At 35.2% G+C, this 15,693-nt stretch overlaps 3 protein-coding genes and 1 pseudogene across 3 annotated transcripts; 2 read left to right on the forward strand and 2 right to left on the reverse strand.

Moving 5' to 3' along the window:
- The first annotated feature begins 876 nt into the window (after window positions 1-876).
- LOC139884278 (uncharacterized) lies at window positions 877-4,690 on the forward strand. Its single transcript, XM_071868333.1, has 8 exons — window positions 877-1,240; window positions 1,316-1,474; window positions 1,594-1,662; window positions 1,755-1,904; window positions 1,994-2,137; window positions 2,254-2,403; window positions 2,490-2,832; window positions 2,917-4,690. Exons 1-8 carry the CDS (start codon window positions 877-879, stop codon window positions 4,688-4,690), a joined length of 3,153 nt encoding a protein of 1,050 aa, XP_071724434.1.
- A 527-nt stretch (window positions 4,691-5,217) lies between these two features.
- Window positions 5,218-7,738, reverse strand: LOC139884280 (protein OS-9 homolog). The gene is made up of 8 exons (XM_071868334.1): window positions 7,564-7,738; window positions 6,803-6,879; window positions 6,520-6,723; window positions 6,321-6,392; window positions 5,825-5,940; window positions 5,668-5,734; window positions 5,488-5,594; window positions 5,218-5,386 (listed from the first exon to the last, which is right to left on the reverse strand). The coding sequence occupies exons 1-8, from the start codon at window positions 7,736-7,738 to the stop codon at window positions 5,218-5,220; spliced, it is 987 nt and encodes a 328-aa protein (XP_071724435.1).
- A 33-nt stretch (window positions 7,739-7,771) lies between these two features.
- Window positions 7,772-9,585, forward strand: LOC139884281 (photosynthetic NDH subunit of lumenal location 1, chloroplastic-like). Its single transcript, XM_071868335.1, has 8 exons — window positions 7,772-7,924; window positions 8,004-8,064; window positions 8,274-8,363; window positions 8,498-8,571; window positions 8,656-8,778; window positions 8,871-8,942; window positions 9,050-9,146; window positions 9,482-9,585. Exons 1-8 carry the CDS (start codon window positions 7,772-7,774, stop codon window positions 9,583-9,585), a joined length of 774 nt encoding a protein of 257 aa, XP_071724436.1.
- Window positions 9,586-9,885: 300 nt separating this feature from the next.
- Window positions 9,886-12,966, reverse strand: LOC139884282 (uncharacterized; annotated as a pseudogene).
- Window positions 12,967-15,693: the final 2,727 nt, after the last annotated feature.

Genomic DNA, 15,693 nt, shown 5'->3' on the forward strand with positions numbered 1-15,693 from the left:
ACAATTAAATTTTCCTACTATCAGTTCACACTTCACTATATGGTCCATATCCATCATTCTCTGTTTCAAGTTTAAATATTTTCGTGGTAGATACATAAATTAGGAACACATCACAACGTAATTTTAATCTGAGAAGGTACTTGAACTTGGAGTTTCTTCGAAGGTTTTACTCTCTTAACTTGAACTTGGAGAACTCGAGAGAGATTTTAACATGAGATTTTACGACGGAGTTTAAATCTAGGGGGCTTGAATTATAAGTACTATTTTTTTTTATTTTTTTTGAATTTAAGTACTAAAATTATTTAGAGAGGCATATATGTATATATTGGAATACATTTTTCCTATGTTCCTCAAGTTATATAAAATAGAAAATAAATTTGTATTCAGACGAATAATATAAGTGATCAATAACTGAAAGTGATTAAAGTAAAATTCGATCAACGAAAAACGATACTCCATCCGTATCAATTAGATATAAACACTAGTGAGTTCAATAGCATTCCATAGTTCAAAATGGGATCTGTAGGAAATTTCCAGTGAGATACAAAGAAAGAGTCTTTATTACAAAGACAAGCATTTCTACTCCATTATAACCTGGTCGACATTTTAGTGATGTTTCAAAGCTCCAAATGCATAGATTGTATTTATTTCCACAACGTCGTCCTTGACTCATGTCATGAGGGTGGGGTATCTTCTCCAATGAGACTATTAATGTGCAGGTGGGGTTCATCATTTTATTTCCTGACTTCTTTTGCTCCATCATTTTATTTTATTTTTATTTATCTGTGATGCTCTTAAACATACAAAGACTGAATTTCCTATATAACAGGCTCAATATATAATTAATCAACACTCAAGAACTAAAAGTAAGCAAGTATGGAATTACAAAGACTTAGGATGCTCATGTTTATAATATTGTTAGTAGTAGGAAATGAGTGGAAGTCTACTACTACTGAAGCGTGTTTGGAGAATGAGAGAATTGCTCTCTTGAAACTCCAACCTTTCTTTGATAACCCTTACAGATTAAATTGGGAGGAGAGCACTGAGCATAATTCAAACTGTTGTCAATGGGAAGGGGTTGTATGTGACAATTCCACCAAGAATGTGATCAAACTTTATCTTTCTTCGGCAAGCGTAGCAGAGTGGTACGTAAATTTCACTTTGTTTCTACCATTTCGGAAACTCCAATTTCTCTCCCTGAGTGAAAATAACATAGCAGGTGTTGTTGTTGCAGATAAAGGTAAATACATTATATAAATTCCAGCTTTCTTTAACTAGTTGCCAGTTAAAATTTGTCTAATCACTTTAGTTTCAGGTTTTGAAACCCTATCAAAATTGGGTGACTTGGAGATACTTGATTTATCCAAAAACTACTTCAACAGCAGTGTGCTGACATTTCTAAGGGCACTACCATCTTTAAAACTCTTAGATTTAAGTGATAATTATGCACTCCAAGGAACAGTTCACATTCAAGGTTTTCATCTTTAATTAAATTTCTTAATTAGCTCAAGCTTTGAGCCTAGAGTTCAAGAAATACCTGATTTACTTGGATTATATTAAATATTATCTTTGATCATGATATCCTGGAATCAGATACTCTGCTGAACTTAGAGGAGTTAGACATAAGTGGTAATCCAATCAAGGAATTCGTGGCACCCAAAGGTACGTAGTCTATTTAAACCTATCTAGTTTAAACAATCTCAATTATAAAACAACAACCTTAAATATTGATTCATGAATCTGGCTTAGAGCAGGTGATAAAAGTTTGTCCAAGTTGAAAGTTCTTTCTCTGCAGAGAGTTCACACCGACAAAATAAACTTACTGCAGTCGATGGGGTCACTCCTATTCCTGAAGAAACTTCACCTTGAGGATAATACCTTCAAGAAAACCGTGACCGCTATCAGTAAGCATGACATAACTTGTACTAAACAACACCTAAATTTATGTTGGAAATTAAACTACTGAATTAGTTCTTTCTTAATTTTCTTAGAGCTACAAAATATTCCCAATGTGGAAGACTTATTCTTGGATCGGTCTCAGTTCATATAAGCCTTTTTCAGAGCTTGAAAGCATTGTCTTCTCTTATAAACTTAACGTGCACGGAATCTGTGTTCCATGGACAAGTTACGGCTCACGGTAAATCACACCTTTCCAACCTTACTTTTCTTAACATAGCAAAGTTTAGTGAAAGTGTGACTTTAGGCAAGAAGGTGATCTCACTCAATATATGGCTTTTGTTTCTTAATTTCTAGACTTGCCCAATTTCAAGAAGCTCAAAGTTTTAGACATGTTCTCAAGTACACTAAACACCAATTTCCTACAAAGTTTTAGAGACATGGAAGCTCTCCAAGTTTTACGGCTAAGCTCTTGTAGACTCAATGGGACTCTATCAGCTGCGCAAGGTTTACATACTGATTTTTTTTTCTTTTTCTAAGTCTTTCTTTGGTTTCCATAACCTAAAATGAAATTTATATATATATATTTGCAGGCTTATGCTACTCTAGATATCTTCAAGTGTTAGATCTCAGTTTTAACTATCTTCTAGGCATCTTGCCAGCATGTTTAGCCAATTTGACATCTCTTCAAACTTTAGATCTCTCCTACAATCAGTTTACGGGAGATTTAAATGAGTCTCCCATTAAAAGTCTGACATCAATCCGAGAGCTCTCTCTCTCAGAAAATCAGTTCAAAATCTCAATCTCCTTAAGACCATTTTATAACCATACAAAACTCAAGATTTTTAAAGGAGATGGCAATTTGATATATTGTGACGTTGAGCATCCATCTTTTCCCCCAAAGTTTCAGCTAAAATTTTTAACTTTGTCATCAAGGTACAGAGACATTACAACTTATTCCCAAGGGGCCAATTATAGCATCAGTTTATGAAGCTACAGAGACCCTAGATCATATCCCAGATTTCTCTACTATCAACATCATCTGGAAGTCGTTTATATTTACGATGCTCACATCAAAGGAGAGTTTCCAAATTGGTTGCTGGATAACAACACAAGACTAACTGAGCTTGAATTAGGGAACAACTCTCTTTCAAGATTTTCAGATTTCACAAACCGTTCTTATAAACATTTGGAGTTTTTAGATCTATCTAATAATTTATTTTATGGTGAAATTCCTTTGAATTTCGGAGCATCTTTTCCGAACTTGAGACACCTAAACATTACATCAAATCAAATCCACGGACACATTCCATCTTCATTTGGAGATATGAGCTCTCTAGAAACCTTAGACTTATCCAACAACAATTTTTTTGGAAAAGTACCGAAACACTTGGGCATGGGTGGTGCACTACACACACTTCTGTTATCGAAAAATAGTTTAGAAGGTGAGATATTCCCTGGAGGTTATAACTTGACAGAATTACAAGTATTGCAACTGGATGGAAATAAATTCAGCGGAAGGATACCAGACAGCTTGTCAAACTCCCCTTTTCTATCATTCTTAGATATTAGCAATAATAATCTTTCGGGACTAATACCAAAGTGGATGGGAAATATGCCGAGTTTGAGTTACTTAAAAATGTCTAGTAATCATCTAGAAGGTCCACTTCCTGTAGAGTTTTGTCAACTGGAGAATCTAGATGCTATTGATCTTTCTGAGAATCGTATTTCTGGAAGCATACCGTCCTGTTTCAGCCCTCCACAAATCCAAACTGTCCGTCTGTCCAATAATAAGCTGCAAGGCACTTTGGAACATGCTTTCAGAGATTCTTCTTCAATGTTGCTACTGGATCTTAGCAAAAACCAGTTAGCAGGAAGTATACCAAATTGGATAGATGGACTTTCAGATTTGAACTTTCTGTTACTGAATAATAACCGTTTTTCCGGTGAAATTCCTACTCAGTTGTGTCAGTTAGATCATTTAAGTTTAATTAACTTGTCTCAAAATGATCTTTCTGGCACTATTCCTGATTGCTTGTGCATCACTCCAGTTGAAGACTCATATGAAATCACATTTGAGTCAGAAGCAGCTGCACCAGGCCCAGCTATTTCTACCGCAGTTCCTTTAGACCAAGGTCCAGTTGCGTTTCCGACGAAAAGGAAGTTTTACAATTATCAAGGTGATATTCTCAACATGATGTCTGGAATTGACCTTTCTTGTAACAAATTTTGTGGTGAGATACCGCCTCAAATTGGAAATCTTAGCAACATTCGTGTGCTAAACCTCTCGCACAATAATTTGTCTGGACCGATACCGCCGGCATTAGGAAATCTTAAGCAAGTTGAGAGTCTGGATATTTCTGACAATTTCCTGACGGGGAAAATCCCTCCAGAATTTGTTGGGTTGTATTCTTTGGCCGTCTTTAGTGTAGCAAACAACAACTTATCTGGGGAAGTGCCAATGGCAGCACAATTTGGTACATTTAATGAAAGTAGCTATCAAGGAAATCCTCTTCTTTGTGGAACGCCATTGCCGAGAAGTTGTGATCCTAGCAGATCTGGATCGGTAATCCCAAGAGTAGGAGTTAATCATGGAGAAGATGGTGGTTTCATGGACATGAAATGCTTTTACGCAAGTTTCATGGCATCCTACGTGACTGTGCTCCTAGGTTTTATCATAGTTCTTTTGATAAATCCTTACTGGCGAAAGTGGTGGTTGTATCATATTGGGGAGTGGATGTATTCTTCCTATTACTTTGTCGTGGACAATCTACCTAAAAGGTTTATTTCCTAGGAAGGTGTTACTGTTGCCTTAATAGTTTTCTTCTCTTTGTACCATTTTCTTTTTTCTTGAGCGCTTCATGTATTCAATGAGTTTATGAAAGATGGGTTGATTTCTCTCTGGTGCTTTTTCTACATCAATAAATTTATACATGATTGAAGTTAGTCCTCACTTGAAACTACAATAGAACTTAAGAGAGTTTTGTAGAATATCAGAGTGCCACTACTACAGTGTGTTATTTGAATTCATTGCATTGCACCGAGGGAACAACACATACACAACATGGATAAATATCATCTTCTATTATCACCAGATGTTGACGGTATAAATTTGAATTATATTTTCACCATATATCAGCCAGTTATATGAGTCGATGGAATATCAACTTCTAAACTAGTAATAAAAACTAACAAAATTCGTTTCTTGAACAAGTCAGGTATTAACCAAGTCTTTCCTCATGAAAATACAAGTTACTCTTAAATAAACAAGTATTTGTTTGATGTACACTGACGCAGTATAAAATTGATACAGATACCTTTTTATTTCTCTGAACCTGAGATTGTCGGATTCTCTGTTTCAGTGACCATTTCGATCTTCTCGACTTCAGATTTCTCTGCATCCGTATTTTTCTGTATATCCTTTCTATAGTCCTTGGGAAGAAGGTTGCAGAAAATGGTATGGGATACTGGTTTCTCCTCCTGGAACAAACTGCGCCAAGAAATTCCAGCAGACCAATCACATACATGGATGAGGTTGGATGATCATATAAATTATATTAAAGATTCAACGGGGATGAAAAAGAAACTTACGGGTGCTTGCAGAGCAATGGGGAATGAAACGTGAGAGCATATTTGCAGGTTGATAGCTCTGTGATGGAACTAATCATGGTTCTAGGCTCTGAGCAAACAAATCTTACCTGATAGTGATACAAAAATATGAGCCATGGATAAACGGCCATAAAGTCAGCAAAACCCTGAATTATATCTTACCTCAGTCGTTCGGGGCTCCTTTGTAAGATCACAGATGGTTCCGTTTGTGTAAATATGAGCATGGTATCTACAAAATAGCATTATTTCAAAACCATTTTTGATTTTGCAGAGAAGAAATTTCAATTTCTACTCGAAACGAGCAGCAAAAGCCATATACCTTTGGGATGAATCCCTTGAGCGAGGATCTTTTAGCGTAGAAGTGTCAGAATGGATCTGATTGAAAGCAGATGTGGCTTCTGCATCGTATACACCCAAAATATACTCTTCAACCAGCTGGAAAGAGAAACGGAGCACATATTTGATTATTAAACATCCATCAAATTACCATCAGCTAATATTTCATTCCAAAGTTTTGTCCTATTTGTCCCCAATTGGAAAATCCCAAATGAGATATAGATGAATCGCATTCTGCCATGTCTGTTCAATTTTTCGCCAGCTTTGAGTTTTGTAAATAGATAAGAAGTGTACACCAATTCTTGGTACCAAGATTATTCAGAGCACATGGATCAGTTTCTACCTTCTTTCTTATCATATCAGCTACCACTACCAGATCCATTCATGAAATAGAGTCCAATGCGATGCAAAGAGAAGCTAACAAGAAAAAGGCATAAACCATAGGCCAATCGAATATAAGATCAAAAAAAGAATGTCACCTTATCATCCTCCAAATGAACTTGTCGAATCCTTTTATTATAGCAAAATTCATAAGACCACCAACCCTCTTGCTGCATAAAAAAGATTGTTAGTATGAATAATCCAGTTTGGAATAACATCAATAATTCTCTTTCAGGAACTTAGAAATTATAAAATATACTTTTCAACAAGGAAATGTTTAAGAAGAGAGATCATTACCCTAACAAAGCATGGGCCTTTCAATGCTTCAAGTAGCTCATCTGGCGTCTTCAAATTTACACGTTTATCAGATTCCATAATCACGCTGCTTGTATTTGGCTGAATGACGGGCTTCCTAGTCTTGACTTTTTCTATTTTAGGTAAGAAACATAAATAATTTTGTCCCTTTTTACTGGGCATCAATACAGACTCCTGATCATCATCCTGACAAAAGGTATATGCCCATTAGTAATAGTAATGCAAGTATTTACTTTAATAAGATCTAATCGTAAAGTTTACTTACAGGAGTGAAACGTGAATCTTCTGTAAGGAATTCAATCTCATATTTAGGATCACGAGAACTTCGACCAAGATTGCTGCCTGTTTGTCATTCATTACAGAGTTAACAAACAGAAAAGAGCCACTAAATTCCAGCACCCAAACCAAAGGATGACAGCTTCCAATGAGACACCTAACACTAAGCAAAACCTCCAAAGTACACATTTTAATTGTAGCAACTAACTCATTATGATTGTTTCCATTCACATTGTTCATCATAATCCTAAACTCTTAAGCTAATTATATAATGAGGGCTTTATCAGAAAAATCTCAACTTTATAAAAATCCCACCATAGACTCAACCCAAAACTCTTACTAATTAAACTTTAAACTGCTTCATTGGAAATACATTGCAGCAATTAAACAAATATACTGGAGACGGCAAATACGTCAGTCACCCAGAATTTTAAGCTTGAAACTATGGAGACTCAATGAAAGCCCAACCCTAAATTTGGAATTTTCCATTTAAAATCGAGCCAAGAGCATCAAATTATAGAAGATGAAAACTTAAATTTACCTATTTGAGCTGCGAGGATTTGATCGGCAAACACGTAGCTACAACATAGAGTGAACGTAACAACGATCAAACACAACAATTTCATCTCTGGTTTATTTCTAATTAGAAGAAGAAGAAGAAGTAGAAGTTTGAATGAAACTGGGAAAAATTAATGAAGAAGAAGACGACCATAAGGATTCAGCTTTATGTTCTTCACGGCAATTGTTAACTCAGTGTTGTCGCTGACTCATACGAGCCAATGACTATTCGCCACGTCGACAAGACAATGTAGGCCCAAACAAATTCGATAGAGTTTTCTGTCATATCAATTTTGACCGGTTCAGAAATTGAACCAATTAGATTGATCAGGGCCAGTTCCGATCCGATTCGGAGTCGAACCGGCATTATCCGTTAGCTATTATTCTGTGTCCGAGAAAGATGCTACAAATTCCCACCTCATCTTCTCAAATTGAGAAGTTGGTTGTAGAACAAAACAGACGAACATACACAATGATACTTTCTTCTTCTTCGTCATCGTCTTCACTGTCATTGAACTGCGTTTCGCCAACCGTTTCACCATTATCAAACAAGGTCAGTTTCTGAAAAACTTTCTTAATTACTTTCTTAACAAGTAACACACTGACATTAGCTCTACAAATTTATTTTGCAGTTAACCAGATCAGCTACTTGTTCAATTTCTCTAAACAAGGAGCTCTCTTCTAATGAAGAAGGTAAGATTAATATTAGTACTACCCATCTCATATTTCTTCTTAATTTTTAGACAAAATTGCAATTTTCCCATGATCATACCAGATCATATTGTAACTGGAATTTCATTATTTTATTGAGTTGTATATAAATTTCAAAACTTTTTGCAGATTGCTGTTGAATGGTACATAAAAGAAATTTTTTTACTCTAATGAATTCATCACTTATACAGGCAACACCAGCAAGAGAAGTCTGCTGTTATTAGGAGTTGGAGGGCTAACAACAAGCTTACTACAACCAACAAAGTCCCTTTTAGCTCAAGGTACAATAAATCTTAATCCATGATTCCGAAAAAAGGGGAAAAAAATTCTCCATTGTTAGATGAGTAATTCTGTTTTTTCGACATGGATATGGAGTAGCAGACGCACAACTCAGTTTTTGTTTTTTATTTTACAGATGTACAAGAAAGATATAGTTCGTTTGTCGACAAACGTGACGGATATTCATATATTTATCCTTCAGACTGGAGGGTAAGTCTTTCAATAATCCTTATAAAATTCACATTGGGGTGGCAAGAAAACATTTTTAAGGTTTTTGATTGTTCCTGTTATTAGGAATTTGACTTTAGAGGGCATGACTCTGCATTTAAGGACAGATTTATGCAACTACATAATGTTAGAGTGAGTTTCATACCAACTCAAAAAAAGGACATCCATGATTTAGGGCCCATTGATGAGGTAAACAAGTTACTGATTGAATAGTTACTAGTAGTAACTAGTATCTGCTTAAGTTAAAAAGGTTGTTTTAGCTGATTTCTCGGATTTTGCAGGTAGCGTATCATTTGGTGAAACATGTTTATGCTACACCAAATCAAATACCTTCTATATACACCATGGAAGAGGTATGTTTGTTTGTTTGTCTTCCCTTAATAATTACTGAATTCAGAAATGATCAATATATAAGCTTAATATCTATTGATGACTACATTGTATCCTACGAATAATGCAGAGAAGTGCAGAGGGAAAAAACTACTACACGATTGAGTATGAGCTTGCCAATCGGGGATACTCTAGCACTTCATTTGCAACAGTGGCAATTGGCAACGGTCTGTATACCTTCAACTCAATAGTATATGAACTTTGGTCATCTTTCCAATTTTCCATCTGAACTTTCAAAGTTTGCATCTTACTTTGCACTAAGCTTTGAAACCATAAAGCAAATCCAACATGGAATATATAGTATTCACTCACATTTGGCATTCCGTGCTAGATTTCCAATACGGAATGTTCCCATATGCATTACTATTTCAAATGTTGAGGAAGAAAATTTTCTAACTTTAGAGGGCAAATGGAAATGTTGATCAAAGTTAAGGGTACCGACCTATAGGCTATAGTTTCATTTTCCCTCTAAATAAATAGGCAATTTTGTGGTTGCTTGCAGGTAGATACTACACATTGATCGTCGGAGCAAACGAAAGACGGTGGAGAAGATATCGCAACCAGCTTAAAGTGGTGGCCGACTCTTTCAAGATGCTCGATATCTAATATCTATGGGCCACGGAAGCTTGTCAATAAATTTTACCTATCATTGTATATTCTGAATACTGCTACTTGTACTTAAGTATCTTTATAATACAAAAACAGCAACCAAAAAAAAAACCAATTTCAGTAAAAACAGAGAATGACACAATTTATCAAATTGTAATTCTTTGGTGTTTACTTGAGACTGCAAAATAATCCAATTTGTTAGCCTACCATCAGGCTCCAATTTTTGTCACAAAAAATGCAGACAAGTCATTTTGCCTAGCTACTGTATATTTGCAATTTGATAGGAATCTGGGAAACTTATTCAGAACGAAAGCTAACAAGATTCGGAAGGATGAGCAGAAGCTTCCTGATTTCTGAAGCCGTCACCTTACTAAACTCCAAGTTAAGCATCTGCAACTTCTTAAATGGCTTCAAGTAGATTAATCCATCATTGGTAACACCAGAATAGGACACATTCAACGACACCAGCTTTCTCAATCCTGGGTTGATGCACAAAATAGGAAAACCAGATATTAGAGGAACTAGAAGAGAAGAAAGGAAAAAAAAAACACAGAGGATAGGTTAATACTAGTACGTACCGGAAATCAATTCTAAGGTTTTGTCAGTTAGGTTGTGGTTTTGTGAAATGTTTAATATAGTTAGTGAGGCAAGGTGTTTTATGTTGTTTACTCCAGCATCAGTCACTAGTCTCCCACATAGTTCCAGAGATCGAAGCTCCTTGAAATCTGTTGAACATGAAAACTTTTTTAAAAAAAAAGAAAAGAAAAAACAATGATGGATGAAAGAGAATGTTACCAAAGATGTACTTTTTAAATAGGAAGTCCCAGAGTCTGAAATTTGAGCATCAAAAAGGTCAAGATGCATCAATCTTGTAAGATCTGCATGGTTGCAAGAAAAAAAATTACCGAATATTTTAGGAACAAACCGTGGAATTTCACCAAATTCTTAAATTCTTAATATCACACACATTCATATATATATGCTTGTTGAAACATCCAAAATTCTAAGAATGAACTTACTTGTAAGCATTGCAAGCCCTGTATCAGAAACTTGATGACCATCCAGATTGAGTGATTTAAGGGACGTCAGTGTGGACAAACTTGATAAGTCGTCGTCTGTCGAGGTGAATGAGATGTTTAAGTTCTCCAAACCAGAAAAACCTGACAGATGCCTGAGCTCATTTCTGCCAATTCCAGTATCTGACAACCCCAAACTTTTAAGTGGTAGGCCTGAACAGAAAAAAAGAGAGGTTAATCACAAAAAAAGAAAGAAAGAAAAAGGACATCTCAATAATAAAGATGAAACGGGAGGAATGAACCTGTCAAATAAGCTAGCCCTTGTTTACCAATCTTGCACGAGTCCAAGTTCAGGCTCTCCAAATTTGTCAAATCTTTCAGGTGGATCAGGCATGCATCTGTTATGTTGTTGAACGCCAGGCTCAACACTTTCAATCTTTTAAGGCCTGAATTACATAATTAGGAGCACCCAATATATATTAGGGACTTTTAAATTGTATTAAATGGCTGTTGCCACATCCATAATTCCATGTGCTCAATTTCAAAAGCTCAAGTTTCACAAAATCCTGTGGTAATATTTTGTGTCGTCTGCCGACACACGTACCTGAAAATTTCTCACAACCATCATCAGATAGACGGCATCTATTCAGATTTAAGAGAGCCAAGGCAGCCAGAACTGCAAAAGAAGCAGTCAAGCTTAAATCATACGTATTTTGTAATTATGAGGCGCTGTCAGGCACTATAATCATAATCCTAATGTTGTCTAATCTCCCAAACAAAAATCTAAAGATAGAAAGTTAACCTGAAATAGAATCTAAGCAAGCAGCAGTAACATTGCATCCCTCCAAGTTCAGCATCTCAAGTTTGCTCAATGCTGTCAATTTAAGCCATCATATGATCAGCTACACAACAAATGACATCATCAATAAGGAAATAATTAGTTAATTAGTACGTACCTGCCAAGTAAGAAACTCCGACATCGTTGATGTAACTGCTAGATACTAGCAACTAATTTAGGTTTGAAAGCCCTGAGAAATAATAAAAATGAGAGTAAAAGTTGCTGAATTAAATTAAATTTCTATCCTAAACACTCAATTAAAGTAGATGCTGAATAATTGTATGTCCTTACATGAAAGATTCCTTCATAGCTGAATCGGTAATATTTTTACAGCATCTGATATTAAGCGATTTAAGTTTTGTTAAAGCTGAAAAGATGAGCAATGATCAAATTTTAATCTAATGATAATAACAAAACTTTGAGAATAATCAATTCAGAAGGGACTGATCTGATCACCTTTTAGATGAACGAGTCCACCATTAACCCCATTACTCCTTTCCAGGTCCAATTTTTCCAAGTTAATTAAACTAGAAAATGCTCGCATTCCTTCAGCAGTGATTGAATCACTCTTCTTCAAACTAAAATATGTCAGGTTTGTGAGGCCTAAACAACAATAACAACGTCGTTTCTTTTACAAGCATGAAAACATCGAAAAGATTGACATAGTCAAGGAATTAATTGGAAGAAGTTTACCACTAATGTATTTCAGACCATGTTCTGAAATGTGCTGGCAATAATCAAGAGTTAAGGATTGAAGATTCAAGCAATATTTAAGAAGGCTCAACCCTGCATCCGTCACGTGAGAGCCAGAAAGATCGGTGGAGAGTAACGATGTCCCTTGAGACGCGACGACATGCATCCAGCTATCTTTCACCATGGGACAAGAACCCAAGAATACATCCTGACATGAAAATCTAAACGTCTCATTTTGAAGATATAAAAGTAAACAAGACCTTTTCAGCATTATCATGATCAACATTTCAATTCAAAAGGTACGTGGGGATGGATCTATGAACTAGCTGAGGGATGTTACAGACAGGAAAGGCTACAAAGAAAAGATTATTTATATAACTATTGACGATGGGATATATAAATAAAAGTTTGCAGCAGTCATGAAAATAAATTTACATATCAAAATACTCAAAATGCATATGAATAGAACACGGGCTATGGCAGGATATCGATCGTCCACGAAAAAACATTGATATACCTGTAGATCACAATGTCGGAAAGTGGCAAAAGAAACACCGGTAAGACGACGAGAAGACGCCAATTCATCATAGATTTGTTGACTTAAGTCTCTAGGAAGCATCGAAAATGAGCCGTATTTGCCAATGTCCTGTTTACATATACATACATAAGTAAGATATATACATATAAGGTAATACAGAAACACTAATTAACAAACAAGTAAAAACAGGAAGCAAATTACTTAATATTCACCTCACATATTTTAGAAATGCACAATTCGACTAGTGAAGGACAAGTTTCTAATACTCCGGCAGGCTGATGATCACCCACCATTTTTCGAAAAGACGGACGAGAGTAGGACGACTGAGTTGATCTGTAGCAACTACAAAACTCTCATTAAATAACTTACTCCCAAAATGATCAGATATGGTACTGTGCGCTTCGTTTGTGGAAGTAGAATGAACAAAAAACGGCAAAAAAAAAATAATACCTAAATAATGTAATGCAAATATTTGGAAACAATAACAAAATTCAAAAAGGCTTCTAACAAACATGATCCAAAATCCTATGAAATATTATTTTCCGAAATTAATGCATGTGAATGGACTTTTTTTCCTCTTAGGATTCTGTAGTCTAAATTATCAAAGAAATAAAAAGATTCTATATATAGTCTGAATTCTAACGATATTAAAATTAAATATATATATATATATATATATGTAGTATAATATTTAAATCCTTTAATCATTTGATTTATCATACGGATATTTTATTTTTTCTACAAAATAAATCTTTAATGATTTTAGTTTTATCATCCCGCCTTCTTTAAATATACAAAAAAAAAAAATTTAAAAAAAAAATTTAGTTTCTTGTAAATACTGACGATAGAAACAAAATATAATTACATGGAGAAGTTTATGGAGTAGGATTAAAGAGGTATTCGTTTTTTCTTCGTTTTATATATTATACTGGTATTATTATCGTCATTATTTTGATACATATTGCGACCTTTCCAAATTCTCTCTCGTGGTTTGTTGAATCCAAGTTCGAACCACGACTTCTTGACAGAGATGATCTTTACACCATTGAGCTATGTGATCTACTCTACCTCGTATATGTCAATTTCTCGTAAACTTTGTAGTTATCTAACCAGCAAATAAATGGAAGTGTCACATTATCTTTTTCACTGAAACATTGATTTTGAAGGAAAAAAATTGAAAAACTCAGTTTGATTTTACCTTCATCAATATATAATATGAGCCCAAACTTGCAAAATTATCTTTCCCCTATGACATAATATTAGTTCTTGATGTGAACTTCACTCTTGTAAATATCTCCTCAGATGTAGATCAGTAAGATCTAGACAACATCATTATAGTGTAGTAATAATTGAATGTTCATTGACTTACTATTCTATTTACATGTACTGTTAATTATCTCCATTGTGTACCTTGTGATTACAAGCTAGCTTCCTGTAGGATGGTGGAATTGTTGACTAATATTAATTGGGGTGGCAAAAGAGTTGCGGACACTCAGTCATGAAACTCTATATAAAGAGTTGTTTTTCTTAGCATTTAAAGACACAGAGAAGAAGGAATTCTCTTTGAGTGTTTTGTCTATCGTTAGATCATTTAGAGCGTTAGAGTACATTAGTGTCTTGAGAGAGTTCTAACATTGTTGGTTCGCAAAGTCTCGAAGATTGTAGTGCGACATCATCGAGTATTAGCCATTGTATCTTGGGAGTTGTTTGCTACGAGCCGTTCAGCACCGTAGACGAGCAAATAAATCTTAAGGAAACCGATTCGAAATCAGGCCTCGGTTTGCAATCTCTAATCGTCTCTTAATCTATTTTATATTAATTATATCATGATCTCGCATTAATTTCATGCCATATAATTGATTGTCTGATATACTATGAATTGATTAATTCATTTCATGTTATTAGCTTCTAAATTATATTATTGTCTCATTAGCTCTTCTCGCCATGTCAATTATTCGTTGGACGTTGGTTGTAGAGCCTCCTGCGTTTTTGGCATCTACTTATAACATTGATCCCATACCAGTGACCTCACTTATAATGTGATCCAATACTCAAATTGGTGTCTTAAGAAAACCCTAACTCAAAAATAGTGCAATTTTTATTATACTAGTGAAGAACGATAAACAATTCGCTAAAATACATATCCGCCGTCTACCTTGTCTCTCTACCATTTAAATTTAAAGAGTATTTCCATGGCGATAGATCTCGAAGATTCTTTGATTTAGTATAATCTTTTAGATATAGTTCACTAATGACTTTTTGATTATCAAGGGATCAATTTCTTTGATATAAGAGGTGTAAAGACATGGAAACTAGATTGACAAATTAACTAGGGACTCTTTTCTTATGCATTTCTCATGAATTCAACCTGAACAACCAAGTAATTAATGTGAGCCATTTTCTCCTACTTTTGCTCATTTTATTTCACATGCAATTTTGCTAATCAGATATCTTTCTTATCAAAGACTGCATTATTGTATAATGATAGAGAAGTTTGACTTGTCAAGAAAACTCATGAATGGAAATCGGTGGTAGGTCGGTCGGATGGAATGCAGGAGATCTTGTTGTAATTCGACCGGCTGCGACCTGGAAGTGATCTGCTAGGGTTGCTCAAGATTGTTGATCAGGGGCGTGGAGATCAGCTGGATCTCGTCAACTGGCAAAGCTAGGTTTTTGAACTGTCTTTTGGAGAGGAGAGTGGCGTGTGAATAGTCGTTAGGGTTTGTGTGTGGGTGAATTGTGAAGTGAATATGGATATGTTGTCCTAAGGGGCCTATTAATAGTGTAAAAAGCTTAATTCAATTGCGAATTAAAATCTCTTTAGGAATCATTTTCCTTTTAGAGTCTTAACCCTAATGGGTCAAGAATTTTGTAACTCGTAATTGGGCTAAAGAGGTCTTAAATTAATCCCTTATGATTTATTTTGCCCAGTTAACATTATACTCGAAAATCCATGAGCTTGAAGTGGATTAAACAACTTCGTCAAGGTTCAATCGGGGGTTCTCCTTGTTGCTCATGTT

The sequence above is a fragment of the Rutidosis leptorrhynchoides genome, unplaced genomic scaffold (assembly GCF_046630445.1).
Source record: "Rutidosis leptorrhynchoides isolate AG116_Rl617_1_P2 unplaced genomic scaffold, CSIRO_AGI_Rlap_v1 contig53, whole genome shotgun sequence".
NCBI lineage: Eukaryota > Viridiplantae > Streptophyta > Magnoliopsida > Asterales > Asteraceae > Rutidosis > Rutidosis leptorrhynchoides.

What these genes read in the sequence shown, in the direction of transcription:
- LOC139884280 (XM_071868334.1), bottom strand. Translation starts at nt 7,738, where the DNA reads ATGCCGGTTCGACTCCGAATCGGATCGGAACTGGCCCTGATCAATCTA. An exon ending in AAGGCCCATGCTTTGTTAGG is followed by an intron (nt 6,393 to 6,519) that starts GTAATGATCTCT and finishes TTTTTTATGCAG; the next exon opens with CAAGAGGGTTGGTGGTCTTA. An exon ending in AGGAGCCCCGAACGACTGAG is followed by an intron (nt 5,595 to 5,667) that starts GTAAGATATAAT and finishes TATCACTATCAG; the next exon opens with GTAAGATTTGTTTGCTCAGA.
- LOC139884278 (XM_071868333.1), top strand. Translation starts at nt 877, where the DNA reads ATGGAATTACAAAGACTTAGGATGCTCATGTTTATAATATTGTTAGTA. An exon ending in TGTTGTTGTTGCAGATAAAG is followed by an intron (nt 1,241 to 1,315) that starts GTAAATACATTA and finishes CTTTAGTTTCAG; the next exon opens with GTTTTGAAACCCTATCAAAA. An exon ending in GAAAACCGTGACCGCTATCA is followed by an intron (nt 1,905 to 1,993) that starts GTAAGCATGACA and finishes ATTTTCTTAGAG; the next exon opens with CTACAAAATATTCCCAATGT.
- LOC139884281 (XM_071868335.1), top strand. Translation starts at nt 7,772, where the DNA reads ATGCTACAAATTCCCACCTCATCTTCTCAAATTGAGAAGTTGGTTGTA. An exon ending in GCTCTCTTCTAATGAAGAAG is followed by an intron (nt 8,065 to 8,273) that starts GTAAGATTAATA and finishes TCACTTATACAG; the next exon opens with GCAACACCAGCAAGAGAAGT. An exon ending in CTATATACACCATGGAAGAG is followed by an intron (nt 8,943 to 9,049) that starts GTATGTTTGTTT and finishes CGAATAATGCAG; the next exon opens with AGAAGTGCAGAGGGAAAAAA.